We start from the raw sequence: 26,270 nt of genomic DNA on the forward strand, positions 1-26,270 counted from the left end.
CATAAATAATTCTTACATTAATGCCAAGGCAGCTGGAAGGGAAATGTCACCAGGAAATGCTATTTCAAATAAGTACAAATTTCATAATTCAGCCAATTTTTAGACCATTTCTCGCAGCCTTATGTCCTTAATTTGAGTTATGGTAAAGTGATAATCATTCATAAAGGTGGAAGAAACTTACCTTCGTTTGGTCATTGGCCCCCATATGCATGTGATATAAACATGAAGCCATTCTCCTGTCATTTGGAACGGGTCAAACAGACCAGAGCAAAGAGAGGAACAATTGGTCTTATTTATAAAACTAACTCTCGTATCTTTAAATCACCCAATACAATGACAGTATTGTGACCTTCTCTCTTGGAGCTTATGATCCAGAGGTGCCAGGAAACTTCAGTTCTATTAAAAAGAATGACTCGTGAGCTTCATTTCCTTCTTGCAGGAAAGTGTCACACCAGGCAGCTCTCACAACCAACTCCATGCCCACCAAGGTCCCTTCTGGGTGGTGCCCAGGAAGCAGGGGCTGCAGAGCCCAGGCCAAGCTGCTGGGTCGGAGGTGAAGCCCTCAGGTGGCGGGAACATCTCCCCCACACCCCCAATCACACCCCCAATCACTGCAGCCCTGAGGAAATGCAGGCCAACTGTTGCAGTTCCCAAATCTTCTGCTTTTCACAATAAGCCGGAAATCCAGATTTCATCTGAAAGTTCCCAATTTCTAAATCTTGGCGACTAATCCAAATGAAAAAGGAAAATACCTAGACTAGACATTTTTGTCTGTGAGCTGGATGGAGCCAGCCCTCTGATGATCCCCGCTCTGGTCAGGCCATATTTCAAGGTTGAAGGTTCAGATGGCTCTGAACCGTATGTGTTCATCATTACATAGGCATTTCAAGACCCCGCTTCTGTGTGAGGTCTTCTCGGGTGCATTTTTGTGGCTCTATCTGACCACCCAGACTCACGCCCAATTTCTCTTTTCCCTTTATTTCTGGATACTGAAATTCCTGGGGTTATTGAAGCCATGACTGTTTGAAATGTCAGCTTCTGACCTCATGTTCCCAAGCAAGGATCTGCTCCATGAGCTGAGTCGGCGGCAAGGCTTGGGGTCACCCTGACGATGTTGGCGACACGTGGTGTGAGGCTTCCTGACGCCTTCCCTGCCCTTGGTCCCACAGGAGCTGCTAAGAAGCAGAAGAAAGGGTACTGAAAGTACAAGTTTTTCCATCTTTCTGTCCTTTTCTCTCTGGCAAATTCCTTACTCTTTAATCTCCATGTTCTTCTCAGTTGTTCATTCAGTCTTCCATTCACTCAGCACACATTAAGCAAATATGTGTACCAAGAACCGTGGTAGGTTCTAGGAAGGGCCAGACAAAGCACACTCAGTCCCTGCCATTGAAGGGACTTGGGTGAAGTGATGTTATGGGCTGAACGTTGATGAGCCCTGTGCCCCAAATTTGCATGTTGAGATTCTGATCCCAAATAGGATGGGATTAGGAGGGGGCCTTCAAGAGGTCATGAGGGTTCCATCATGGGATTAGTCCCTAGTGGGATCAGCGTCCCGCCCTGTCTTGCTCCCTTTCTGCCATGTGAAGACACAGCAAAGGAGGCCGTCTCTAAACCAGGAAGCAGGCTCTCACCAGTTACCAAATTTACCGAGCTTCCAGAACTACAAGAAAGAAATATTTGTTTTCTAAGCCACCCAATGGATGGCAGTCCCAAAGGACTAACTCATGTAAACTCCTGGGATCATCCGAACTGCAGCTGAAGTGTTTGTGGTAATACGACTCCCGCGTAGTAACTGTCCCTCGCCACCTCCTCCCAGGTACAGGGAGTCTGGGCTGGAAGGGTGGAGGAAAACATGAAATTCCAAATTGAACAGGATACCGTGGGACTCCTTAGGGAAAAAATCATAGTCGCTGGCACAGTGGTGTACACCTGTGAACCCAGCACCTAGGAAGGACAAGGCAGGAGGATCAAAAGTTCAAGGACAGCCCTGGAAACTTAGTAAGACCCTGCCTCAAAATTAAAACAGGGCTGGGGTGTAACTCAGTGGTAGAGAGCCCCTGGGTTCTGACAGCAGCAGAGAAAGAAAAATTATGGTAGATGCCTTTAAGCCAAGCAATAATTTTAGTAAAGGCATTTTTAAAATTTATTTTTGGTTTTCTTAATAGACTTTATATATTAGAGCAATTTTGTAGTAACAGCAAAATTTCAAGGCAGATTGAGTTTCCACATTCCCGATCTCCCCACATAACCCTGACCCACCAGCGAACCCCCCCACCAGAGGGTGCATTGGTTACAGTGAACCTACATTGACCTGTCGTCACCCAAGCCCACAGCATGTATAGGGTTCACCCGTGGGGTAGGCCATACAGATCTGGACAGATGTAGGTTGCCATATGTCCATTGTAGTATCACACAAATCCGTTTCACTGCTCTAAAAATTCTCCTATTAGCATTATTTTTTTAACATTGTAATGCTTAAGATCAGGCTCAGTAAAATATTCATAACCCAGACAAAAGATGACTGATCACTTCAGGAATTGGGCTGGTTGGCAAGGGGTCAGAGCAGCAGTCCTGGACCTGCTGTCCCCTGCTGCCCCATCCCTTGCCCCATATGAACCATTCAAGCCATTAAACTCTTGGTGCTCGAAGTGTTGGAAGTAGCTCCCCCCACCAAGAAAATTTTCAGTTCAACTTGAGATTCCTGAGTCAGTAAAGAGCACCTCTCTGTGCTAAGCAGATCTACAGGAACAGAAGACATCTCCAGTCCAATTACTGCTGGACTTATGTTTTAGGACATCTCAGTCAGTCCAGCCCAGGAGAAAAGCCTCCTCAAAGAAATGTTTGTAAGCTATGACATCTTGTTTTATATATATTAAAATTATATATTCAACCCAACATTTGACATATTCTTCTATATTAACATTCAATGTGTACTTCCATGTTAAAGGGTTCACATTGCTAACTCTTTACAAACACGTCAGCTTGAGCTTTACTTTGTCAAAACAAATGGCTGTAGATTCATGGTTTGAATGGGCTCCTGGGTTTGGGAGAGATGGTGAAGCTTCAGCCTAAGCCAACTCCGTTTGTGACTATGATTCGGGCACTATTAGGTCTTAAAGCTTGGGTCGCCTATCCTTGAACTCACTTATGACCCAGTCGGAGAACAGGAGGTGCGGCAATGGAGGAAGGACCTTCTGTGAAATGACAGGAATGGTGGAGTCAACTGTTTATTCCTGGGTCCAAAGAACTCTGGGTATGGAGACAAAAGAACAGAACCCAGAGAGGGGAGAACTGTTCCTAGTGGGTGGAGTGAGATAAGCCCCACTGGCCAGAATTATGAAGAAGGAGAGATTTGTACTGCCAATCTCTATGTAAACCATAATTCTCATTTAGCTTCCCCATCACTATAATATTGGAGTAGCCACTGTTTCCATTCCATCAAGACCCACTGACGGATGCCCCTGTCCTATCTGGCTGATGGCCCAACTCCCAAACACTCTGCTTCCCCAGGTGAGACCTGCCCAGACCAGGCCCCCAACCCTGGGTAGGCCATTTGTATTTGTATTTCCAATCACTGGATGATGAAATAGTGTGTAAACTGGAAAATGTACTAAAAGGATGAGCATGATTTTTAGAAAAACCAGGTATGGGAAAGTTACTCTCTTTTTTTTTTTTTTTTTTTTTTGCAGTGCTAGGGATTGAACCCAGGGCCTTGTGCTTATGAGGCAGGCACTCTACCAACTGAGCCAAATCCCTAGCCCAGGAAAGTTACTTTCAACAGTGACACAAGTAGGTAGCACGTGGGACAGGTACGTACCCTCGGTGCTATTCGTTCCCCAAGTCCCTAGTAGTCTGATCAGGAGAAAAGCATCAGAAAACCCTACACTCAAGGTAGTCTGCAGACATCTGGCAGGTATTTGTCCAGAACATCAAGGTGGAGAAACTGTCTCAGACCAGAGGAGACAGGGAGACAGGACAACTGAATGCAATGTGGAACTCAGATGTTGGATCCTGGGAGAGAAGGAGGACCATGGAAAAGGATATAAAATCCAAATGAAGACTGGGTCTAGTTAATAATAATACACCAGTGTTGGTTTGATAAATGCTGGCTTTGGTGAATGTGCCCTAGCAACAGATGTTAACAACGGGGAGCATGGGATAATTCAGGGATGAACTCTCTGAATTATCTTTGCAACTTATCTCAAAATCTAAAATTACTCCCAAATAAGATGTTTGTTGTAAAAGCAACAACTAAATTGCAGGCTTTGGGAGATTTGATAATGGTAGGTTGATCCTAAACAATGCGTTGAATTAGGTGTGGGCAAGACCTAATAGTAACAGAAAAAGAAAAAAAAAATTAACTTGCTTTACAAGGTTCCTATGTTCATGTTGCACTTTAAAGAAACTGAAACCAGAAATTTTAGAAGATTCTCTATGGATGTAGTTTATGCACAAAGGACAATGCCCAACTCCCACCCACAGACTCAGACTCGGGGTGATGGCCTGGATTAATGCACAAAGGAATGTGCATTCATTGATGTCTCCACACAAAAATATGTCACTTACTGAGATTCCTGGATTTCAGTGCATTCTCATTCTACTTACTCACTACCAGTCTCACCCACATTGAATAGGATGGATTCTTCCCAAAACTAAAATAAGATAATCACAGGTTGCGAAGAAGAGCGCTCTGGAAGAAATGGGCAGGGTGGTGCAGCAGAGAGTGACAGGTGGGGATAGGAGGGCTTCTTGGGAAGGTCAGGGAAACTGGGGAAATGATGTTTGCATGGAGGTCAGTACATGGATTAGGGAATTTGGGTTGACCAGTTTAATGAAGGCGAAAGTCACATTAACAAATAGAGAAATAGCTGTGCTGACAGGCGGCAGCAGATACCCCAAGCTGGGGGTGCTGCTTTCTGTCTGGGGATGTCAGAAAGAGGCTTCCTGGAAAAGCCTGCCACCCCAGTGTGCTCTGAAAGAGAAGGCAGAGTGCTCTCAGGCAGCGAGCAGCGTGTGTGTTGCACATACAAGCAAATAAAATGGAGGTCTTCATTGTTTTGTTTTCATTGTTACTGCTGCATCATTGTGATTATTTTGCCCAATGGTCTTGGTTTGTCGGACTTCAGAAAGCAACAGAGAAAATGTTAATAATGTGAATTTAACTTTCATGGGTTTCTTGTCTGCAGTCCCTACGCTGTGAACAGCATAAAACTTGAAATATCCTTCCAGTATTCAAAATCTATTCTCTGATTCAGTTAAAAAGTCACTTGCATTCCTGATGAATGAATAAAGTTCCAACATACATCTCCCTTGCTTCATATTCATCATTACAAGCTAAAATGGCAACCCACATTCATACTGAAACCACACTCGCTTATCGGCAGCTCCACAGAATGGCTATAGTTACAAGAGTTCAGTAAAAACCATTGAAAGCATTCTGTAAGCGGGAACTTGCTGTAAGGAAATTTACAATAAAGATTCCTGTCTTGTTTCTTCTTTTTGTTTATAAATGGCATGCTATACCTTTTTAATCTATATTTCTATATCTAAATCTATATATTTTTTTGCAGTGCTGGGGATCAAACCCAGGCACTGCACATACTAGGCAAGCACTCTACCACCGCACCACATCCCTAGTCCTATCAGTAAGAAATTTAATAAACTTGTTTGCACACAGGTACACTTTTCCTGCTCGGGTTTGCTGACTGTGGTTTTTTGTTTTTTTTTTTTTTGCAGTGCTGCGGATTGAACCCAAGGCCCAAGGCAAATGCCCTAACAACTGAGCTATATCCCCAGCCCTTTGCTGACTGTTATGTATTCATCAGCTCACTGTCCCTCGGGCTCTGGTTTAGGTACAAAGGTGAATGTGGGTGGTGGGAAACTGGGGGAACAGTTTTGAAAAAGGAAAAAAACTCGAGTTCAATCTTGGATATTCCCCAATTATAAAATGTTACTTTCAGATGGGCCCACTCAGCGTCCAACCCATGAGTTAGTCAATTTCTTACTAACTCTTAAGTGGAACAAAAGATTTTCTGTCCTTCTTTCCTCTTTTTTCCTTTCTTTGTTTCCTCCCTCCTTCTTTTGCAGCGTTGGGATTGAACGCTCTAAAGGTTTTCTAAAGCCATCCAGTGTCCACCCATAACCTCTGTCCCTAGTGAAGGAAGCAGGCCATTGTGTGTGGCTCTTCACTGTCTACCCTGAAGGAGTCCCCAGTGCAGTCCCACAAAACACAGACTGAACTCTCCTCTGTCTTCATTTTCAATGGTGGCAAAAAGCACAGAACATAAAATTTACTATCCTAAGTGTACTGTTTGGCAGTGTCAAGTACTCATATGGCTGCACAACAGATCGCCATAACTTTATACCCATCACACAACAGATGACTGTTTTTTAATTTTTTTTAAATCTGTGCATTATGGTGGTATATAATGGTGGGATTTCTTGTTACATAGTAGTGCATGCACACAATGTAACAATATAATGTGGCCAATATCACTCCCTAGTACATCTCTCCTTCCCCACTTCCCATCCCATGGTCCCTTTCCTCCTTAAACCCAGGGCCTTCTGTTTGCAAGGCAAGCACTCTACCAACTGAGCTATATCCCCAGCCCTCTGAACTCCTTTTAAATAAAATTAAGAATTTAATATAATTCCTAGAAACTAATTCGTAGACTATGAACCAAGATTTTAAATATAAGATATACAAGATACTTTTTTTTCCCAGGCACTGTTCAGGCACTGTTTCATGAAATTGTGACTTTCTTTCCTACTTTCTTCACTGTTTGGACAAAAGAGCTTGGGTCCTAGTTAAAGATTCTCTCCAATACAGAAGGTACTCTTGCCACTCACTATTTTGTGGTTTTTATTTGTGGTCCCTCCCCCTCCCCCGATCCTCTCCTTCTACTCTACTGGTCTCTCTTCTATTATTATTTTTAATTAGTGCATTATAATTATATATAAAAGTGGGACTCGTCCTACATTCACACATGAACACAGAGTGATTTGGTCGATTTCACTTCCCAGTACTTCCGCATGCCCTCCCCTCCTTGCTTCCTCCCTCTAGATCCCCTTCCTCTACTCTATTGGTCTCCCTTCCATTGTCATGAGATCCCTTATTTTATTCCTTTTGTCCCCTCACTTTTTCTAACTTCCACATATGAGAGGAAAAAAAAAAATTGACCTTTAACTTTCTGAGTCTGGTTTATTTCATTTAGCATAATGTTCTCCAATTCCGTCCATTTACCAAAACAATTTCTTTCTTCTTTATGGCTGGGTAGAACTCGATTGTGTGTATATACCCCCATTTTCTTTATCAATTCTATTGGTTCCATAACTTGGCTATGTGAATTGTACTGTTATGAGCATTGGTATGCATGTGCCACTACAGTATGCTGATTTTAGTTTTTTTGGATAAGTATCATGGAATGGGACAGCTGTGTCTCATTCCTAATCTTTTGAGGAAACGCCATAGTGCTTTCAAGGTGGATGGACTTTTGATGCTACCATTTGCTGGTGTTCATGGACTTAATTTTTTAGCTGTATTTTTGCCATTGGTGACAACAGTCTCTAACTTTGTTTAGAGTGCTTTAATTTGTTCCAGGTATTAGACTAAGTCTCTTAACTTATATTTCATTTAATCCTTCTAACAATCAAAAGAAATTGATTCATATCTATTATACAACGAGGAAGCAAAGGCATAGAATGTTAAATAACTTGACAAGGGTCACATAACTAGCTAGTGACTGAGCCAAATTTGGACCCTGGAGTTTGGGAGCTTCATTATGAAAGTAAACTGTGTCTCAGATCAGATTTTCAGGTGAAGTTCTATAGCTCGGAGCCTCAATTTGGGGTTAATTTGTCCCAAGAAAGGGTGGGAATATTCCTTTTTTGTTTACCCTCATCTCATCCAGTCCCCAAACCATTTCCTACTTCAAAGGATCCACGTAGCTTGTTGAACCGTTTCCTCTGCCCATGCTGAAAGGTGCTCCCAGGTTGATGGCTGCCCTGTGTCCGAGGTCGACTTCTGCTCTGCCAACAAAGTGTATGAGTGACGTACTCACGGAGCTAGCTCAGTCAGTACCTGGCTCTGTTCTGCACACTTTTTCATTAAAATTAACCCTATACTGAGTTTCCCAAACCGTATTCTGCAGAACAGGAAGGGCTTATGTGGAAGAAGTGTTTAGGATATAAATGTTTCAAATTAAATACTGTTAATGTCAAAGTTAAATGTATTTTAATGATTGCAGGACATCTCAGAACCTTGAATGAGCCAATTTAGATTGTCATTCTCTCACAGGGGCTAGAACACACAGCATGTCTCTGCTTACTTGCTCACAGGATCTCTATTCTGCACACCTCTCTTTTTCATGGTTATTTGCTAGGTAGAGTTCAGATCTTTGTGCTCCCCAAAATTCATGTTGAAATTTATTTGCTATGTAACAGAATTAGGAGGTGAGAACTTTTAGAGGTTATTGGGCCATAAGGAATCTACCCTCATGAAGAGATTAAAGCTCTTATCCTGGGAGTGGGTTTGCTATAAAAGGTGAGTTTGGTCCACTTTTCTCTTTCTCACCATCTCTTTACCTTCTGCCATGTGAGGATAGAGCAAGAAGGCCCTCACCACATGCAGCACCTTGATGTTGAACTTCCCAGTCTCCAGAACTGTGGGCCAATAAGTTCTGATCTCTATAAATGGCCCAGTCTGTCATATGTTGTTATAATAGCACAGAAAAACTGGAACACTATTGTTCTCAGGATGACAGCTTGACACACAAGTCCTGAGTTAGTCCGACCAAATGACAACATCGGGGATAAAAAGTGACTTCTTGACTGGATGCTGTGGTGTGCACCTATAACCCCAGCTACTGGAGAGCTGAAGCAGGAGATCTTGAGTTAGATGCCAGCCTATCAAGATCCTGTCTCAAGAAGGGCGGATGGGGGTTACTTCTTTCATTCTCTCATCAGTCCAGATGAATCTCTCTTGAAGGCAGAAATATTTGTTCCAATGCTTTAGTTCAAGCAGGGCACTTTCCAGCTTCAGAACCCGGGTTAGGTTTAAACCAACCATTTCCACCACAAGTGATTTGGAAGCTGGAATTCCAAATGGCCTCATGCTTTGGCTGGAACGGTTCTTTCTATGCATTTTTAAATTATATTCTAAGAAAAGAATGTTCTCATGTTAAGCAAGTCATTTTTACACTTGGAATTTGCTAATTTATAAATGGGGATTAGAGAATCCGTAGCCCCTTCACACAAATGTTACTCTGTACTAATAATTTTATTCCTTAGAAATGCCTAAAGGGGGGCCGAGGCTGTAGCCCAGTGGTACAGCACTTGCTTAGCAGGTGTGAAGCACTGGGTTCAATCCTCAGCACCACATAAAATAAATAAATAAAATAAAGGTATTGTGTCCATCTCCAGCAAAGGGGAAGAAAAAAAGAAGCCTGAAGGACTTTTTAAAAAAATATTTAAAAAATTTTTTTTTAGTTGTCAATGAATTTTTATTTTATTTAATTTATTTATATGTGGTGCTGAGTATTGAACCCAAGGCCTTACACATGCCAGGCAAGTGCTGTACCACTGAGCCACAATCCAGCCCAAACATGAGGAATTTTTACCTGTTAGCTGCTTCTGTAGCCTGTTACTCCACGTGCTATGGACAGCACTGTGGGTACTCCCGGCAATGCAGTAGAAACAGAAACATTTTCTCTCTCTCAATAAGCCAAAAGCACTGTGGAAATAATTTAAATATTTCCTTTTACACAAAGAATGTCCATTGAGCACTATAGACAATGAATATGACCATATTGTGAATTTGACAATATTGTCAGATTTGTGTGAGAGAAATAACAGGAACTAAGGGGTAAAAAAGGCCTGGGGTCTACATGAAAGATCCTGGGATTCAGATCATAAGATGTTAGACAGTCATAAAGAACACATAGAGGGGCTGGGGAGATAGCTCAGTCGGTAGAGTGCTTGCCTTGTTAGCACAAGGCCCTGAGTTCAATCCCCAGCACCAAAAAAAAAAAAAAAAAAAAAAAAAAAACCACTTAGACTTCTCATCTTGTAGATGAGGAAACTGAGCCATAGAAAAGGGTCTTGTGCAAGGACATCTGGGCAGTCTGGTAGAGCCAGCATGAGTGAAAGCCACCACCGTCTCAGTGGACTTCTCCGTTACACTCTGACCCCTGGATTGGCCACATCCTGCCTCACTCACATGGGTTGGTCCAAATTCCTGTGTGGGTAGAAATTGTTTCTTGTACTTTCAGCCTTTCATTCCTGAGGTGTGAGCACCAATTTCTGTGTTATTTGCCTACCCTTGCTGCTCACCTTTCTTTCAGGCTTTGGTAATGCAATGTAAAGGCAACAGAATCTCATCACCGCAGAAACAGCTCATTTTACAATGCCTGTCCAAAGCTGGGCGACTATCTAAGCTCCAGTGAGACAGAACGACTGAAATTCTATTATTTAGGATAAAAAAGGAGCAGAGTCCTAGTTTTTCATCTCTTTGAAGCAGCCAATGTGCTTTTTCCCCCTTTGCTGCTTCTTTTCTTCTTTCTTTTTTTTTTTTTTTTAATGAAATACAAAATATAGGTATTGTTTTATGTTGGAGAGATCCTTTAATAATGGAAGAATTTTTTAAAAAAGAAAATATTTAAAAAGCAAGCAAAATTTTCATAAGAACCTAAAATCCTCATTGCAGACTCCTAAAGCAGATGAGATAAAATAACATGCAATGGAGAGAGTGAATTTCTAACAGTCCAGTGACAATCTATTGAATTTCATGCATCAGGTAGGCAATCAATCAAAAGATAAATATAAAACCATACACATAAAAAGCATTAAGTTAATTTATATGACTTAATACTTGAGTAACTACTGTATTTGACAAAGCCGAAATGAATAATGTTGAAATGAACATTTTTTGAAAGAAACAGCTTTGAGTTACAAATACTAATATTTATCATTTAAACTCAGTGATCGTTGACAAATGTAAAGTGTTCATGTAACTACTTAACCATCACCATAATCAAGATACACACCATTTTCTTCAACCAGAAAGTTCTCTAAGGATAAGTTGTATGTTTGATGATCTTTTTCTCCCTAAATATCTTAGTTTGTATTTCCTGAGAACACGAATTCCCTTGATATGACCACAGGACAGTTATCAAAATCAGGAAATTAACTCTGAAACAATGCTATCATCTCATCTAAGTGCTCATTAAAGTGGTACCATTTATGCCAATGTAGTAAAAGGAACCCAACATTTGATTTCAGTTATCTTGTCTCAGGTGTCCTGGGATCTGGAACAACTTTCTAAGTCCTTTTCATGATGCTGGAATTTTCAAGGAATATGGTTCCGTTATTTTGTAGATCACCTTTCAACTACCTCAGATTTGTGGGTGTTTACTCATGACGAGGTTCAAGTTTACACTTTTGGTGGGAATATCACAAGAGCAGGGCTCAGCTGTTCTTATCAGGAAGTATTGTTGACTGACCCCATGGCTGGGAGGTGGTCGTTTGGTTAAGGTGCCTGCCAGGTTTCCCCTCTGTATAATTCATCTTTTACCCTTCATCATTAAATAGTAGTTGGCGGGGACTCTTCCTTGAGATTCACTGTATTATTCAGCATCTACTCATGAGCATTTGCCTCCTAAGATAGCAAAATCTCAATTGGTTAGAATCAATTAAGTGCATGTTTGCCTTTGCTTTTTTCTTTCTTTTCTTTTTCTTTTTCTTTCTTGTGTGTGTGTGTGTGTGTGTGTGTGTGTGTGTGTGTGTGTGTGTGTGTGTGCCTACATCCTTGGGACAGGAGAGAACTTAATGTTTTATAGCTGCCATAAGGAATTATCTCTCCAAAAGGATTTTGTAGGGTTCCCTCCAAGTTTTGAGTACTGGTCAACCCTGGCATCCGCTGCAGTTGGCTCATTATCCAGGACATTTGAATTCCTCAGACTTCAAGGATTAACTCAACTGTGAGGATTCTTGTGTTCACAAAGGCTGTCTCTCCCTCTGGAGAAGGCCCACATTCTCCCTTGAACATGTATTTCTTACTTTACCCTAAAATGTGTTTCTAAATTTTTTTTTTTAAAGTCAAAAAGCTTAGATAGTTTAGTAAGTTTCCACGATAGATATTGAAGTGCTACAAAAAACAAAATTTCCTATTTAAATTTAAATAGAAGGGTTCTGATTAACTGAAGTTCAAGAGCACATGGGTCTTTAACGAATATATTCCCAAGAAATACAACATTGTATCAATTTCGACGGGTGAGTTTTATCCCGAGTGACGGTTTTATGCTTTTCTACGCACGTGAGATGGTATTAATGGGCCCTTGCTTTTGACCACAGTAAATTCCCTTGACATTTAAACTTCTGGGCTAACGGTTTTTAAATGAGCATTCCTGGCATCAAATCATGTGGTGATTAATGGGTAGGCAGCACGTTCATTCTCTAAAATCATCTTCTAGAATGTTTATTTCTTTTGTCTCTTTAGAAAAAGTGTGGGAGAACGTGATGCACAGGTTTCTCAGCCAGGCTGTCACCACTTAAAAACAAAACAGAACAGAACAAAAAACCCCAAACGGACGGACTCTGAATGCTTACCCATTGCTGCAGACGCCTTCACAGCGGTGTGTTCACCGAAGCCCTCGGCCCTCCAGTTCCAGATGCCTTCGTTTTGGGTTCTGCGAAATAAAGAAATGAAGGCTTGAGGGGCCACGTGCTGAACTTTTTAGTAGGACTGAGTCTGTAGCTTCCTGTTCAGTTACATGAAAGGACAGCAGGCGAAGCACTGAAAACAGAACCAGGCCTGCGGCACAGAGGGGCCACAGTGGGGCGGAGGTTGGCATCCTCGCCCTTCCCGGGCCTCCACTCCCACGCTGGCCATGGACTGCTCTCCTGTTCGTCCCACACCACTGACCTTCCATGACACCCGGCTGTGCTGTGGCGCTCAGTAAACTGGAGACCCTTCTTGTTCTCAGGGGTATTTAGGACACCAACACAAGTTCCTGATCCACATCAGGCAGTAAAAGGGATAGTGGAGGAAAAGGAGGGGGAACAGGCATAGGAACGACTGTAGAATGAACCGGATATCCCTTTCCTATAAGCACACATGAACACACGACAGTGTGACTCCACATCACGAACAACCAGAAGAATGGCACGTTTACTCCATGTGTGCATATATGTCGAAATACACTCTACTCTCATGTACAACTAACAACAACAATAACAACAACCCCAAAGGGATAGTTGAACACTTCAGAGGTTTAACCAAGATCAGATGCTATTTTATAGCCATAAATTTAGAGACTTAAAATAACCCAAGACAACACAACATTTTATGAAAGAGGAAGGCAACTCTGTCGCCCACTATGTGATGGTGATAGCACAGGACTACAACTTACCTGGCTTTTTTTGCAGGGTAGCCTGTATTGAAAAACTTGATCCTTATCAAACCAGACCAAAACAAATTTGAGAAAATGTAGAATCTAGTCTCCCTCCATTCTTTATTTAGTGTTGACATAAGTCCTGGAAGAATTCACTTTGGGGAATGAAAGACTCAAAGATCAGAGTCGATGGCTAGTGATGGATGACCTCTGACAACCTTCACATCAAAGCGATCTTCCCCAGAGGACGGAGAGGAACCTGCTCCACTTAATGACATTTTTCACTTAAGTATGGAGTGCACAGACGACCCTAGAGTCTTAGCAGTTTTAAACCCCATTCCTAAGAGTCATGCACTTGAAATGCTTTCTTCTATTAAAAAATTTCAAGACATGGATCTAGGGATTTAAAAAAATGTTGAATGCATAAGAAAGTTGAAGACAGATGATTATAGCATGATAGCATGCATGTTTTCTTTACTTTTTAGATGCAATAAAATCCCCTCTTCTTGGTCAGCAGTTCCAGGAGTCTTGGCAAATGTATACAGTTGTATAACTACCTCCACAATGAAGATCTAGAACAGTTTCATCACCCGCCCCCCCAATTTCCTTGTGCTGCTTCTTTATAATCAAACCTTGCTCCATCCCCAGATCGCTACTGTCTGGCAACCACTGATCTGTAATGTGTTACTAAAGCCTTTTCCAGAATGCCACACAAATAGAATCAAATAAAATGTAACATTTTTCAGACCAACTTTTTTCACCCAACATAATGCTCTGGAGATCCATCCAAGTTGCTACACGTATCAGTTGTTCATCTTTTAATTGTTAGGTAATATTAAATTTTGACAACAGATATAGTCTGTTGAGAGACATTTACCTTATGTTCAGTTTTTGATAATTATGTATAAAGCTTCTATAAATATTTGTGTTTGGTATTTGTGTAAACCTAAGTTTTCTTTTCTTTTCTTTCTTTTTGGTACTGAAAATCAAACCCTGGGGTGCTTTACCACTAAGCTGCACCCCCCATTAAATTTTTTATTTTGAGACGAGGTCTCACTAAGTTGCTTAGGGCCTCGTTAAATTGCTGAGGGTGGCCTCAAATTGTGATCCTCCTTCCTCAGCCTCCCCAGCTGCTGGGATTACATCACCATGCCCAGCTAAACATGAGTTTTTGTTTCACTTGGGTAACAATGTAGAAGTGGGATTACTATGTCCTATGGTAAGGATTGTTTACAAGAAACTACCAGGCAGTTCCTCATAGTGACGGTATGAGAGGTTCCAGTTCCTCTACATCCTAGCCAGTACATGGCATCATCAGGTTTGGTTGATAGAATTTCTAGCCTTTTTAGTTAGTACATAGCAGTATTTCATGGTGGTTTAGTTAGACTTGTTCTAATTCCTAATAAGTTGAACATGTTTTATTCGATATTTTACTGCCTGTATATCTGTGTATCTTCTTAGGTTTAAAAACTTTGGCTCATTTTTAAAAAACAGATTTTTTTCTTTCCTTCTCCTTCTCCTTCATCTCTGAGGATTAAACCCAGGGGAGCTTTACCACTGAGCAACATGCCCAGAACCTTTTATTTTTCATTTCAAGACAAGATCTTGCTAGGTTGCCTAGGCTGGCCTTGGTCTTACGATCCTCCTGCTCCAGCCTCCGGAGGTGCTATGATTGCAAGCAGGTGCTACCACGACCCAGCTTGTTAAATTTTGAGTTATTTACATAATCTACATGTGAATCCTCTGTCAGATGTGTGATTTGAAATTATTTTCTTTTTTATTCTCTTAAGGTTATTTTTTACAGAAGAAAAGTTTTAATCTTGATGAGGTCTAGTTATTAATTTTTTTACATGAATCATTGCTATTTGTGTCATTTCTAAGAATATTTTGATTAATTCATTTATCTTCATAAAATTTTATAGTTGTATGTTCTATGTTCAGGTCAGTTATCTACTTTGGAGTAATTTGTTGCATAAGATATGACATGTAAATTTGTGAACCTCAAAACCCACTATGTGTAACATATAATCATCTAAGTGTAATGAGAATAAAAACTAACATAGATGTTTGTTGAGATGAACCCAATGACTACGTATAAATATAAAGTTCTAAACACCTCCCCCCCCCCAAAAAAAAAAAAAAAAAAAAAAAAAAACTAACATGAATGATAGATACATGGGGTAGGAAAGAAGATCATGAAATTGAGTAGAATTGACAAAGTCTTTAACACAAACTATAACATTTTATTTCCTTATAAATAATCAATCTTGGGGTTATGAGAAGATGACATACAATATTTTTCCTATTCCTCTTGCTAAGTACAAATAAAAAGTTCAGATATTACAATAAAGTACAACTAAAAAGTCCAGATATTATAATAAACAGACATAAGATTGTGAAAGGTAGATAGAAAAAGGCAAATTAACAGGGATTCTGGGGCCTGAGGAATGATGTACTGGTGGGCTCTTGGGTCTTCTTTATGTCTTATGTATATTCCAAACTTGAAGAAGTTGGCAACCTGAAGTACCAACAGGAACATATGAAAAAAATATTCCCAGGAAAAGCCTTCTCATACTAGCCAAAGGCCAGGAAAGAGGCAACCTAGCAAGACAAAAAATAAAATAAAATCCTCTTGGACAATAATTGCTATTCTCATCAAACTCCACTGAGAAAACATGTCCTCCCTCCACCATGCTAACAAAAGCTAAGCATTGTTATGGTGCAAAATCCATGTTGACATCTAACCCCCAAGGTGATGGCATTGAGACAGAGCCTTTGAGGGGTGATTAGCTCATGAGGCAGAGCCCTCACGAAGGTGATAAGTGCCTTCAAAAAGAGACCCGAGGGAACTCTCTCACCACTTTTACCATGTGAGAACACGCTGGGAAGGCACCATCTGCGAGGAAGAGGTTCCCACCAGACACTTCATCATTCCAAGAGCCAGGATTACCTCAAATTGAATGAATAAAGGCAATCAATAAGTCCACCACTGAGATGAGAATCAGAATTATCTGGCAAAGATTTTAAAGCAGGCATGAGAAAAATGCTTCAACAAGTACTTACAAACACACTTGAAACAAATGAAAGAGTGGAAAGGCCAAGAAAAGACACAGACATTTTCAAAGAATTAGAAAATACAAATGAAAATTGAATGAATATTTTATAATTGAAAAACGTCAGAACAGAAATTTAGAAAACACAATGCATGGGTCCAACAGCAGAATGGAAGGGACTGAAGAAAGAACCAGTGTGGTGGAAGACAGAACATAGAAAGCACACTGAAATAAGTGAACAGAGCCTCGGGACTCGGGGAATTATAAAACAAGATACCGCACTTAGGTCTTCAGAATGCTAGAAGGAAAGGAAAAAGAAGGCAGGGATGGAAAATATTTGAATGAATAACGACTGAAAACTTCCCCTATTTAACAAAAACTTGAGTCAAGAAGGTGACTAACTGCAAACTAGATAAACTGAAGAAATTCATGCTGAGATATATCCTACTTACACTCTTGAAAACAAAAGACAAAGAAAAATATTTTAAACATTAACACACAAAAATTATACATTATTCATGGTGTACCATACAATGTTTGGAAACGTGTACACATTGTCTAATGTTCAAATCAGCATAAACATATCTGTTTCCTCAAACATACTATTTCTTTGTAGTAAAAACATTCAAAATCCTTTCTTCTAGCTTTTTTGAAATACATCGTGTATTATCATTGCTTACAATCATTCTACGTGCAACAGAACACCAGAACTTACTTCTATCTAACTATAACTTAGGATAGGTTGGCCAGCCTTTCCCTATATCTTCTCCCCTGCTACTCTCCTCAGCCTCTCTAAGGAACAATTTTGAACTATGGAGGTGTGTGGGGGGGGGGACATCTTGTCTATAGGAGATGAATAATTCCGATGGCAAAAAGATTTTTCACCAGAATCCATAGAGGATAGAAGGCAATGGCTTGACATTTTTCAAGCACTGATATAATCCAATTGTCAACTTAGAATTCTATACCCACCAAAAATATCCTCTAGGAATAAAGAAGAAATCAAAACAGTTTCAGAAAGGAAAATTAGCAATTTCTAACAGATCAACTCTAAAAGAATGACCAAATGGAGTTTTCTAGGTAGAGAAAAAATGACAAAAGAAGGGACCATGGAACTTTTGGAAGAAAGAAGAGATATAGGAAACAAAATTGTGGGTAAATAAAATAGGTTTTCCTTTTGAGATTTCTAAATTATGTTAATCTGTTGAAACAAAAATGATTACAGTCTGACGTGGTTCTCAAAGTATGTAGAAGAAAGTTTAAGGTAATGTTATAAGTAGTGTGAGTGTAAATGGATGTAAAGAGAGGTAAGGCTTCTCCACTTTACTGTAACTGCTAAAATGATAATATCAATAGACTGTGATAAGTTATGTGCATATAGCCTCATACTCAGAAAAACAACTAAAAAACTATGTAGAGAGTTATACTCAAAAATGTACAGATACATCAAAATGAAACCATAAAAAAGTTCAACTAACCCACAGGAAGGCAAAAAAAAAGAAAACAGAAAGATAAAGAAGGGGGAGGGAAGAAAAAAACAAGAAGAAAACAACAATGGCATAATGTCAGACTTAAGCCCTAACATGCCAGTTAGTGGTCTAAATACTCCAATTAAAAGACAAAGGTTGGCAGCTTTGATAAAGAAACATGATCCAACCGTGTACTCTTACAGGAGACTTCTTGAAATACAATGATGTACACATTGACTATAAAATGATGGGAAAGGACATTGTGTAAACATGAGTCCAAGGAAAACAGGAACTGCTATAGCAACATCAGATCCAATAGATGACAGTGCACACAAATCACCAGAGGGAAAGTGGGACATTTTACAGTGATTGAAAAGCTTCATCCTCCAAGAAGACAATGCAACACCAAATATGTACATGCCACAGAACGGAGCTTGAAATATGTGAAGCAAAAATTGTTAGAAATAAAAAAAAGGAGGAGACAAATCCTCAATTATAGAGATGTCAACATTCTTCTCTCAAAAATGCTAAAATGGAACAGAAAATCAGCAAGTGTACAGAATCCAACAACACCGACAGCAAAGAGGGTCTAATTGACATTTGTAGAACCTAAAAACATCAGAGTACACAATATTTTCAACTGTCCATGGAATATATACCCAGACAGACCATAGCCTGAGCCACAGTACAGACCTCAAAAATTTTAGAAGAATTGAAATCATACAGAAATCATTCCTTTCTGACCACAAAGGAATCAAACTCCAAATTGAAAATGATACAATGATAGCACAAAAATTTCCAGACAGGGCTGAGAATGTAGCTGAGTGGCAGAATGCTCGCCCAGCATGTGGAGGACCTGGGTTCAATTCCTAGACCCACAAAATTAAGAAATCTCCTAACACTTGGAAACTAATCCTTGCACTTCTAATTAATCCATGGGTCAAAGAGGAAGTTCTGAAGGCAATTTAAAATACATTGAGATGAATTAAAATGAAAATAGAAGATATCAAAATTTGTTCATGATGGCAACATGATTGTCTGCATAGTGAAATCCCAGGGAAGAAACAATACAACAAAAACTCCTGGAACTAATTAGTGAATTAAACAATGTCATAGGATATGACAAACTTACCAAAAAATCTTGTATTTTTATATACTAGCAACAAATATATGGATACTAGGATTCAAAATACAATACCATTTACAATAGCTTCTGAAAATAAAATAGGTACAAATCTAACGAAACACATTACAGGACTTGTATGCTGAAACCTTTACAAATCTGATGAAGGGAATCGAAGAAGATCTAAACAAACTGAGATACACTGTGTTCACAGATTGGAATACTCAGCATAATGATGATGTCAGTTCTTCTCAAATTAAAATGCAATTTTAACACAAGATCTAACACAATGCCAGCAACATATTTTGTGGTCATTGGCAAAATTAGTCTAAAATTTACAAGGAAAGGAAAAGGAACTAGAATAGTTTTGAAAAAGTCAAAGTGGAGGGAATCAGTCTACCCGATTTCAAGACTTATCATTTTGCTAGAGTAATAAAGACGGTGTAGTATTGGTGGAGGTACAGGCAGGCAACTCATTACAATGGACCCCAAAATATGGTTAAATGTTTGATAAAAGTGGAAAAATAATTCAGTGGAAGAAGTACAAACTTTTCCAACAAATGGTGCAGAAATACATGGACAACCACCCAACAGGCAAGAATAGGAATCTCGGTCTTCATCTCAAACCTTACAAAAATTAGCGCAAAATGGATCACAGATGTAAACTTGAAAAATAAAGTTACAAGTCGTTCTGAAGAAAATGTAAGAGAATTCTTTTATACATAGGGATAGACAGAAAGTTTTGACAACAAAAATACAATTGTCAAAAGGAAAACTGATATATTAGACTTCATTAAAAAAATGATAATTTTTTTATCTACAAAATAAAACCTGTTAAGAGGATGAAAAGGCAAATTACAGAATGGAAGAAAATATTTGAAAACCACGCATCAGACAGAAGGCTAGTAGAGACTATCCAAAGAACACTCAAATCGCAACCGTAAAACCAAAACCAATCTAATTAGAGAACAATCAAAAAGACAGAAAGAGACATGTTACTAAGAAGGATTTACTGATGGCAATAAGTACACTAAAAAATGCTGAACGTCATTAGCTATTAGTGAAATGCTAATTAAGAGCACAAGAGATCTAGGGCTGGGGAGATAGCTCAGTTGGTAGAGTGCTTGCCTTGCAATCACAAGGCCCTGGGTTCAATCCCCAGTACCGCAAAACAAACAAACAAACAAAAAAAAAAGGGCACAAGAGATCTAAACACCTATCAGAATGGCTGACCTAGAAAATATCAACAGCTCACAAGATGCTGGTGATGATGCCAAGAAACTTTATCAGTCACCCCACACCGGTGGTATCTAGTATGTCAGAGTCCCTCTGGAAAGCAATTTGGCAATTTCTTTAAACATTAAGCATATAACTTATATTATCCTGCAATTACACTCTTGGGCATTTATTCCAAAGTAACTGACCTGTTTTCATGCAAAAACCTGTATGTGAATGCTGATAGCAATAGAACAATGCTTGTTAGTAATAGTCCCAAATTGGAAACCACCCAGCTGCCCACCAATGGAAGAATGATTCAACAAACTGTGGAATATCATGGAATGCTGGTCAGCAATAAAAAGGAATGAACCACTAACAGACACAACAGCTTGGATGAGTCTCTAGAGAGTTATGTGGAGTGAAAAAAGCAAATTCTAAAAGGTTACTTACCATATGATTCCATCTACGAAACATTCAGGAAAGGACAAAAGTCTAAAAATGGGGAAAGGGTCAGTGATTTCCAAGTTTATGGAAAAAGTCATGGTAGGGGAGACGTTAGCAGAGCTGGGAATGGACAGCATGAAGGACCCTTGGAGTGATGGAAATGTGGGGTCTTGGGAATACCAATGTCAATGTCTGGGTTGAGATCTTGTACTACGTGGCTCTGCAAGATACCAGCACTGGGGGAAACTGGGTTAAACTTACAGGGATCTCTCCATATCATTTCTTATGTTAAAATAGTTATTTGAGAGGCCATCAGGCTTAGAGGACCCCAATGGTCTGGGGGTCGGTCCTACATAAGCAAACTGAAATCTGAAAGTAAATGGTAATATAGTAAAATGAAACTTTAGTTTAACCAGTCACAAACTGCTAACTGACCTCTAGGGCTCTATTCCACTTTTTTTTTTTTTTTTTTTTTTTTTTTTCATTTTTACAGACTGCATTTTGATTCATCGTACAAAAATGGGGGGCACATCTTTTCGTTACTTTGGTTGTGCACGATGTAGATTCACATCATTCGTGTGATCATACATGTACATAGGGTAATGATGTCTGTCTCATTCCACTATTTTTCATACCTGCCTCCCTCTCATTTCCCTCTACATAATCTAAAGTTTCTCCATCTCTCTTACCCCCACCCCCCATTATATATCATCATCCACTTCTCAGGAAAAATATTCGGCCTTTGGTTTTTGGGGATTGGCTTATTTCACTTATCATGATATTCTCCAATTCTATCTATTTATCTGCAAATGCCATAATAATACTCTTCTTTGTGGCTATTTTATTGGTCTTGCTTCCATGAACATCTTTTTTATTTTTAGTTTTTTGATACGGGGGATTTGAACCTAGGACCGTGTACATGCTAAGGAAGCCCCCTACTGTTGAACAACATCCCCAGTCCTTTTTATTTTGAGACAGGGTTGCCTAGGCTGGCCTTGAATTTGCAACCCTCCTGCCTCAGTCACCGAGTCACTGGGATGACCGGGGTGTGCCATGGCACACGGGGCACAGTGAACATTTTATGAGAGTTTTTCTTTTATGTCCCCTTGAAGGAACCACAACCACTGTGGTTTGCTGCTGCCTGATTCACGAGTCTGTCTTCTCACATAAAACCTTTAACGTTTTAATGTGCCTCAGCTAATATTTTAACATGACTATATGTAAAGCTGTAGTCATCTCAGCATAAAAAGTTCCAAATCCCAGTCCTTATTCTGTGTTTTATAAGCTTCAAATCTCAGATCACTTATCTCCTCTTACTGTCAAGTGAAACTACACCAACTGCTCTTTCTCTGAGATTCTAAAGGGGTAAAATCAGAAAGGGGACCTCTTAGAAAGCATGGCAGTGTGGTCCTGTACCTCCAGCTACTTGGAGGGCGGAGGCAGGAGGAAGCTTGAGCCCAGGAGTTTGAGACCAGCCTGCAACATAGTGAGATCTTGTATCAAAAACACAAAACAGGGGGCTGGGGATATAGCTCAGTTGGTAGAGTGCTTGCTTTGCAAGCACAAGGCCCTGGGTTCAATCCCCAGCACCGCCAAAAAATAAAAAATAAAAGAAACCCAAAAAATCCAAAAACAACAACAAAAATATTGAGAGACCATCTCAGCAGCAATGCCGTGTTCACTACCCATGGCTCCTTACACCTTCCCCCAATTCCCGCGCTTAGCTCGGTGCCTTGAATGCACCTGAGACTCTTATCCTCCCTGTTATTTGTATCAGCTTTGCTGTCTTAGGGTTCAAAAATACAAAGACGAAAGGGGAAACACCACCCAATTTGAGTCTTCACTCTTCTCAGGGAAAAATAATCATAATCAGGCCCAAATAAACATGCTATACATTGCAGAAATTCAAAGAGAGCATAAAGACATTGAAAGGTGGCCACAGTGTGCTTTTCTACAAAGCAGCTCCTTTGCCCAAAGGGACAGAATGTGGTTCACAGAGTGGAAATTGCACGTTTTCTCTTACTCTGTGTCATTTCCAGTGCTTCGGGAGTCGGGTAACAGGTGCTACACCTAACGGGCCTCAACGTGAGCAAGCCTGGGCGTGCAGGCTGGAGCCCCGGGCGTGTGGCCCGAGTCAGCCACATTCAGAGACTGCAGTTCCATCTCCCTGGGCTCTGCTTTCCCCTGCGGGCTGACTTCCAGCTGGGGCCTCAGATTCTGGCATGAAGGTGTCTAGAGGGGGAGACAGACCCTCTCTTCATCTTGCTTTCTCCTTACATGAGGAGATTCCCCAGGGTGTCTCTTCACTCCTCCCAACTCACCTGCCCATCACTGGGCCAGTTGCTGACAGCGGGTTGGATCCCCATGGACCCCTCACTCAACCTGGGAACTCAGCTGCTGAGCTGTCTGGGGGAGGGGTCGTTACCTGAACAAGCATGAGGACTGACGAGCTTCTCCCCGTCACGCTGCAGCTTTATGTCTCTCTGCAAATTGCTTTGGTTTGGTTTCTATTAATGAGCGGATGGGGGCGGGGGTGTTCGTACTCTAGCTGACTTGAACTTAGAAAACAGAATCCCAGCTCCCTGGGAGGCTGAGGTAGGAGGATCAAGAGTTTGAGGGCAGCGTGGGCAAGTTAGTGAGACCCTCCTGAACTAAACTAAAAAGGGCTGGAGATATGGCTCAGTGGTAGAGTGCTTGCCTAGCATGAGCAGGGGTCTGGGTTCGACCTGCAGTAATAGACGAAACAATAAAAATAAGAAAAGAGAGAAACTTCCCTCCATTCCATGTGCTTTATGTTCAACGTAAAGTTGGCAGTTCTTCCTAAGATCACACTGGAGGCCAGAATGATGCCACAGAGAGCCTGAGGGGCAAGCTCAGAGCCGGTGGCAGGTTCCCAGTAGGAGTTTGAAAACATAAAGATTAAGATACCTCCAGGCAGAGGATGGGCCAGGGCAGGGATGCATTCCTGTGTGGGATCTGGAGGGTGAGGTAGCAGCACCTTGAAGCAACAAGAAGTTCAAGGACACAGGGCCACGGGTCAGGTCTGTGACCCACTGACAACACCCGGTCCCGCGGGGTGGGTGATGTGCAGGAGCTCTGCTGGTCTAAGCCCCGACTTAGCTTCAGCAAGTGAAGCCTTTTTGTCAATTAAAGAAAAACAGCTACAAAATTTAAAATGAACTCGAGAGCCTAGATTAAAAACACACAAATACCCGAAAACATTGAAGGCCGGGGGGGAAGTAATTTGATCTGCCAGTAATAGTAATCACCATCTCTTACTTTCTCAAATTGTTTGGCTTTTTTTTTGGAATAGTTTGAGGTATTTATGGTACTGGCCTGGTAAAGATTTAGTGATGATATATAGTACTGTGAGCTCTGGGGAAGAAAAAAAGAAATTGGGGCACAGGAAAAAATAATTTTTCTATTCTCCTTTCTGAAAATTTCTAGGAGAACATGTGAGGAACTATTAATAGTGCTTACTTAGGCACAAAGGGAGTCAGGGCCAGGCAGCCAGGGAAAGAAACTCCACATTCACCACCCTTCTGTGTGGTAGGCATTTAAAAATATATCATGAGCTTATACGACTGGCATCATTTTTCCAAATAAAACAAAAATAATGAGGTTATTAAATGTACCCCCGTCCCCAGCTGAAGGAGGGGGTTGGGACCTGGCTTACTGATTAGTTCTGCTGTGTTCAGTGCCACCGTCTTTCCTGTGAAGAACTAGTGCCTGAGTTATCCTGGGCAGCCTCATTCAGCAGGCAAGGGACGTGGGGGACCCAGCTTAACCACAAAAAAAGGACAGATGCTCTCACTTGTTTGTTTTGCACAGATGTTTCACATGCTAAATACCAACATGTCTCCGCTAAGCCTCAGTTACACCGTGCTTATACCTGGAAGTGCCCAAAGACCAGACATAGTGCATTGGAGAGTGGAACAGAGTTCTGACCAAACACAAGTGACAGATTTTAATTCAAGTTAGTGCAATAGTGCAGAAAAGTTCAACCTTGACTCTCTTGGGGGAAAGCAGGGATGAGGATAGAAGACAAACCCACCTTACAATCCAGGCGAGATTTGAAGCTGGGGACGACTCCTCAACAGGCTAAAGAGTAAATAAATGTATTTAACATTTTAAGCACAAGCATTATTTTGATAATGGGCTTCAGAGTTAAAAAATATATTCATTTGTATGTTTTTTGAGGAACGGGGTTTCACCATGTTGCCCAGGCAGGTCTCAAATTCCTGGGCTCAAGCAAACCTCCTGCCTTAACCTTCCAAGCAGCTGGGACTGCAGGTGCATACAGCCATGCCTGACGGGAATAGGTATTTATAAGTATATGTATTTAATAAGGGCTCTCAGTAGATGCAGCTTGCTTTCCATACTTTCAAAAGGCCGGGGCTAACTTGGGATTTGTAACAACTCTTTGGTCTTTGGAAATATTAATTCAAATTAGATTCACAAAACTGGGAAGTCTATGCAAAACAAAAACACGATTACATGTGGTAACCTAACCTTATTCCAAGAATTTATGATGCCTGTTTACTTTTTTAATGCTCCTATTTTGTTAATAGTTCATAAAGCCGATTGACTTTTCCATTTTTCCCCTGACCCTGTAGCATTGGAATCTGTTTCATAGATGAGATCAAAGACCAGTGACAAATTCTACAGAAAGCTGGGAATAGAAGAGTCAAGGAGGAGCTTTAAGGTCCTTTTAAACCTGCAGAGACAAAACACGTGCTCATCTCTCCTCACCTCCCCTTTCTTTCCCGTCCCTTATTCTATCCTTCCATCCTACCTGTGCTCTCTTATCCTTTTTTCTTTTTCCTGTCCCCCAGTCCTGCAGATCGAACCTGAGGGCCCTTTACCACTGAGCTATATTCCCAGCCCTTTTATCTTTTATTTTGAAACCAGGTGTTGCTAAGTTGATGAGGCTGGCCTGGAACTTGAGATCCTCCTGACTCAGCCTCCTGAGTCACTTGGGTTACAGGCCTGCACCACCATGCCTAGCCAGAAAGTATGTATTTCTATAATTACTTTATCTTTCCCTTTTCCTTTTTGCCCCCAGCACAGGGGAGTGAACCATGCCCTTGTGCTTGCTAGGCACCAAGCTACCACCAAGCTACAGTCTTGATCTTTTTCTTCTTCTTAAAAAAGGGTGAATGGTGAGTGTTGGGGTAAACAAAAGCCAGGGCCTAGGAAGATGTGCTGTACCTGGCAATGAGACAAGGACTCAGAGGAATATAATAATGGAGGAAATAGACAAGGAAATGGCCACTTCCCTTATCTCCAGTCTTTAGGTGAGCATCAAAGCAGAGTGATGTGACCTTGATTGTAAAGTAAGAGAACTTGTATTCACAAAATATCTGAAGAAACCCACCTGTGCAGGGGGCAAGCAACCCGTCCTACATGGTCCCTGTTTGTAGGTGCTATGCGGCCCTCCACGGGTCCCAGCCTGCCGGGTCTGAGGAGCCTGTGAGTAATGAAAAATCCAAACCCCCTCCATGTTGAGTCCTCCAGGGTCTTTCTTTGGGATCAGTAAACAGCAGCCCTGGGGTTGAACAGAGAGCATGATGGG

General features: G+C 40.9%; 2 protein-coding genes across 4 annotated transcripts in view; both read right to left on the minus strand.

Moving 5' to 3' along the window:
• Positions 1–26,270, minus strand: part of LOC306656996 (uncharacterized protein) — a gene marked incomplete at its 5' end in the record, with an annotated part of 173,356 nt that overhangs the window by 22,523 nt on the left and 124,563 nt on the right. The window lies entirely within an intron of this gene.
• LOC306656994 (uncharacterized protein) overlaps positions 1–26,270 on the minus strand; it is a 35,375-nt gene that overhangs the window by 6,344 nt on the left and 2,761 nt on the right. For 2 of the 3 annotated variants that reach the window (XM_079132659.1, XM_079132658.1), the window contains exon 2: positions 12,604–12,683. In XM_079132659.1, the coding sequence (XP_078988785.1) occupies positions 12,604–12,683 (80 nt within the window). Of the gene's footprint in view, positions 1–1,043; positions 2,558–12,603; positions 12,684–26,270 lie in introns of those variants that run through there. The other variant, XR_013762691.1, reaches the window with a different exon arrangement.

The sequence above is a fragment of the Sciurus vulgaris genome, assembly GCF_902686455.1.
Source record: "Sciurus vulgaris genome assembly, chromosome: 3".
In the NCBI taxonomy this organism is placed as follows: Eukaryota; Metazoa; Chordata; class Mammalia; order Rodentia; family Sciuridae; genus Sciurus; species Sciurus vulgaris.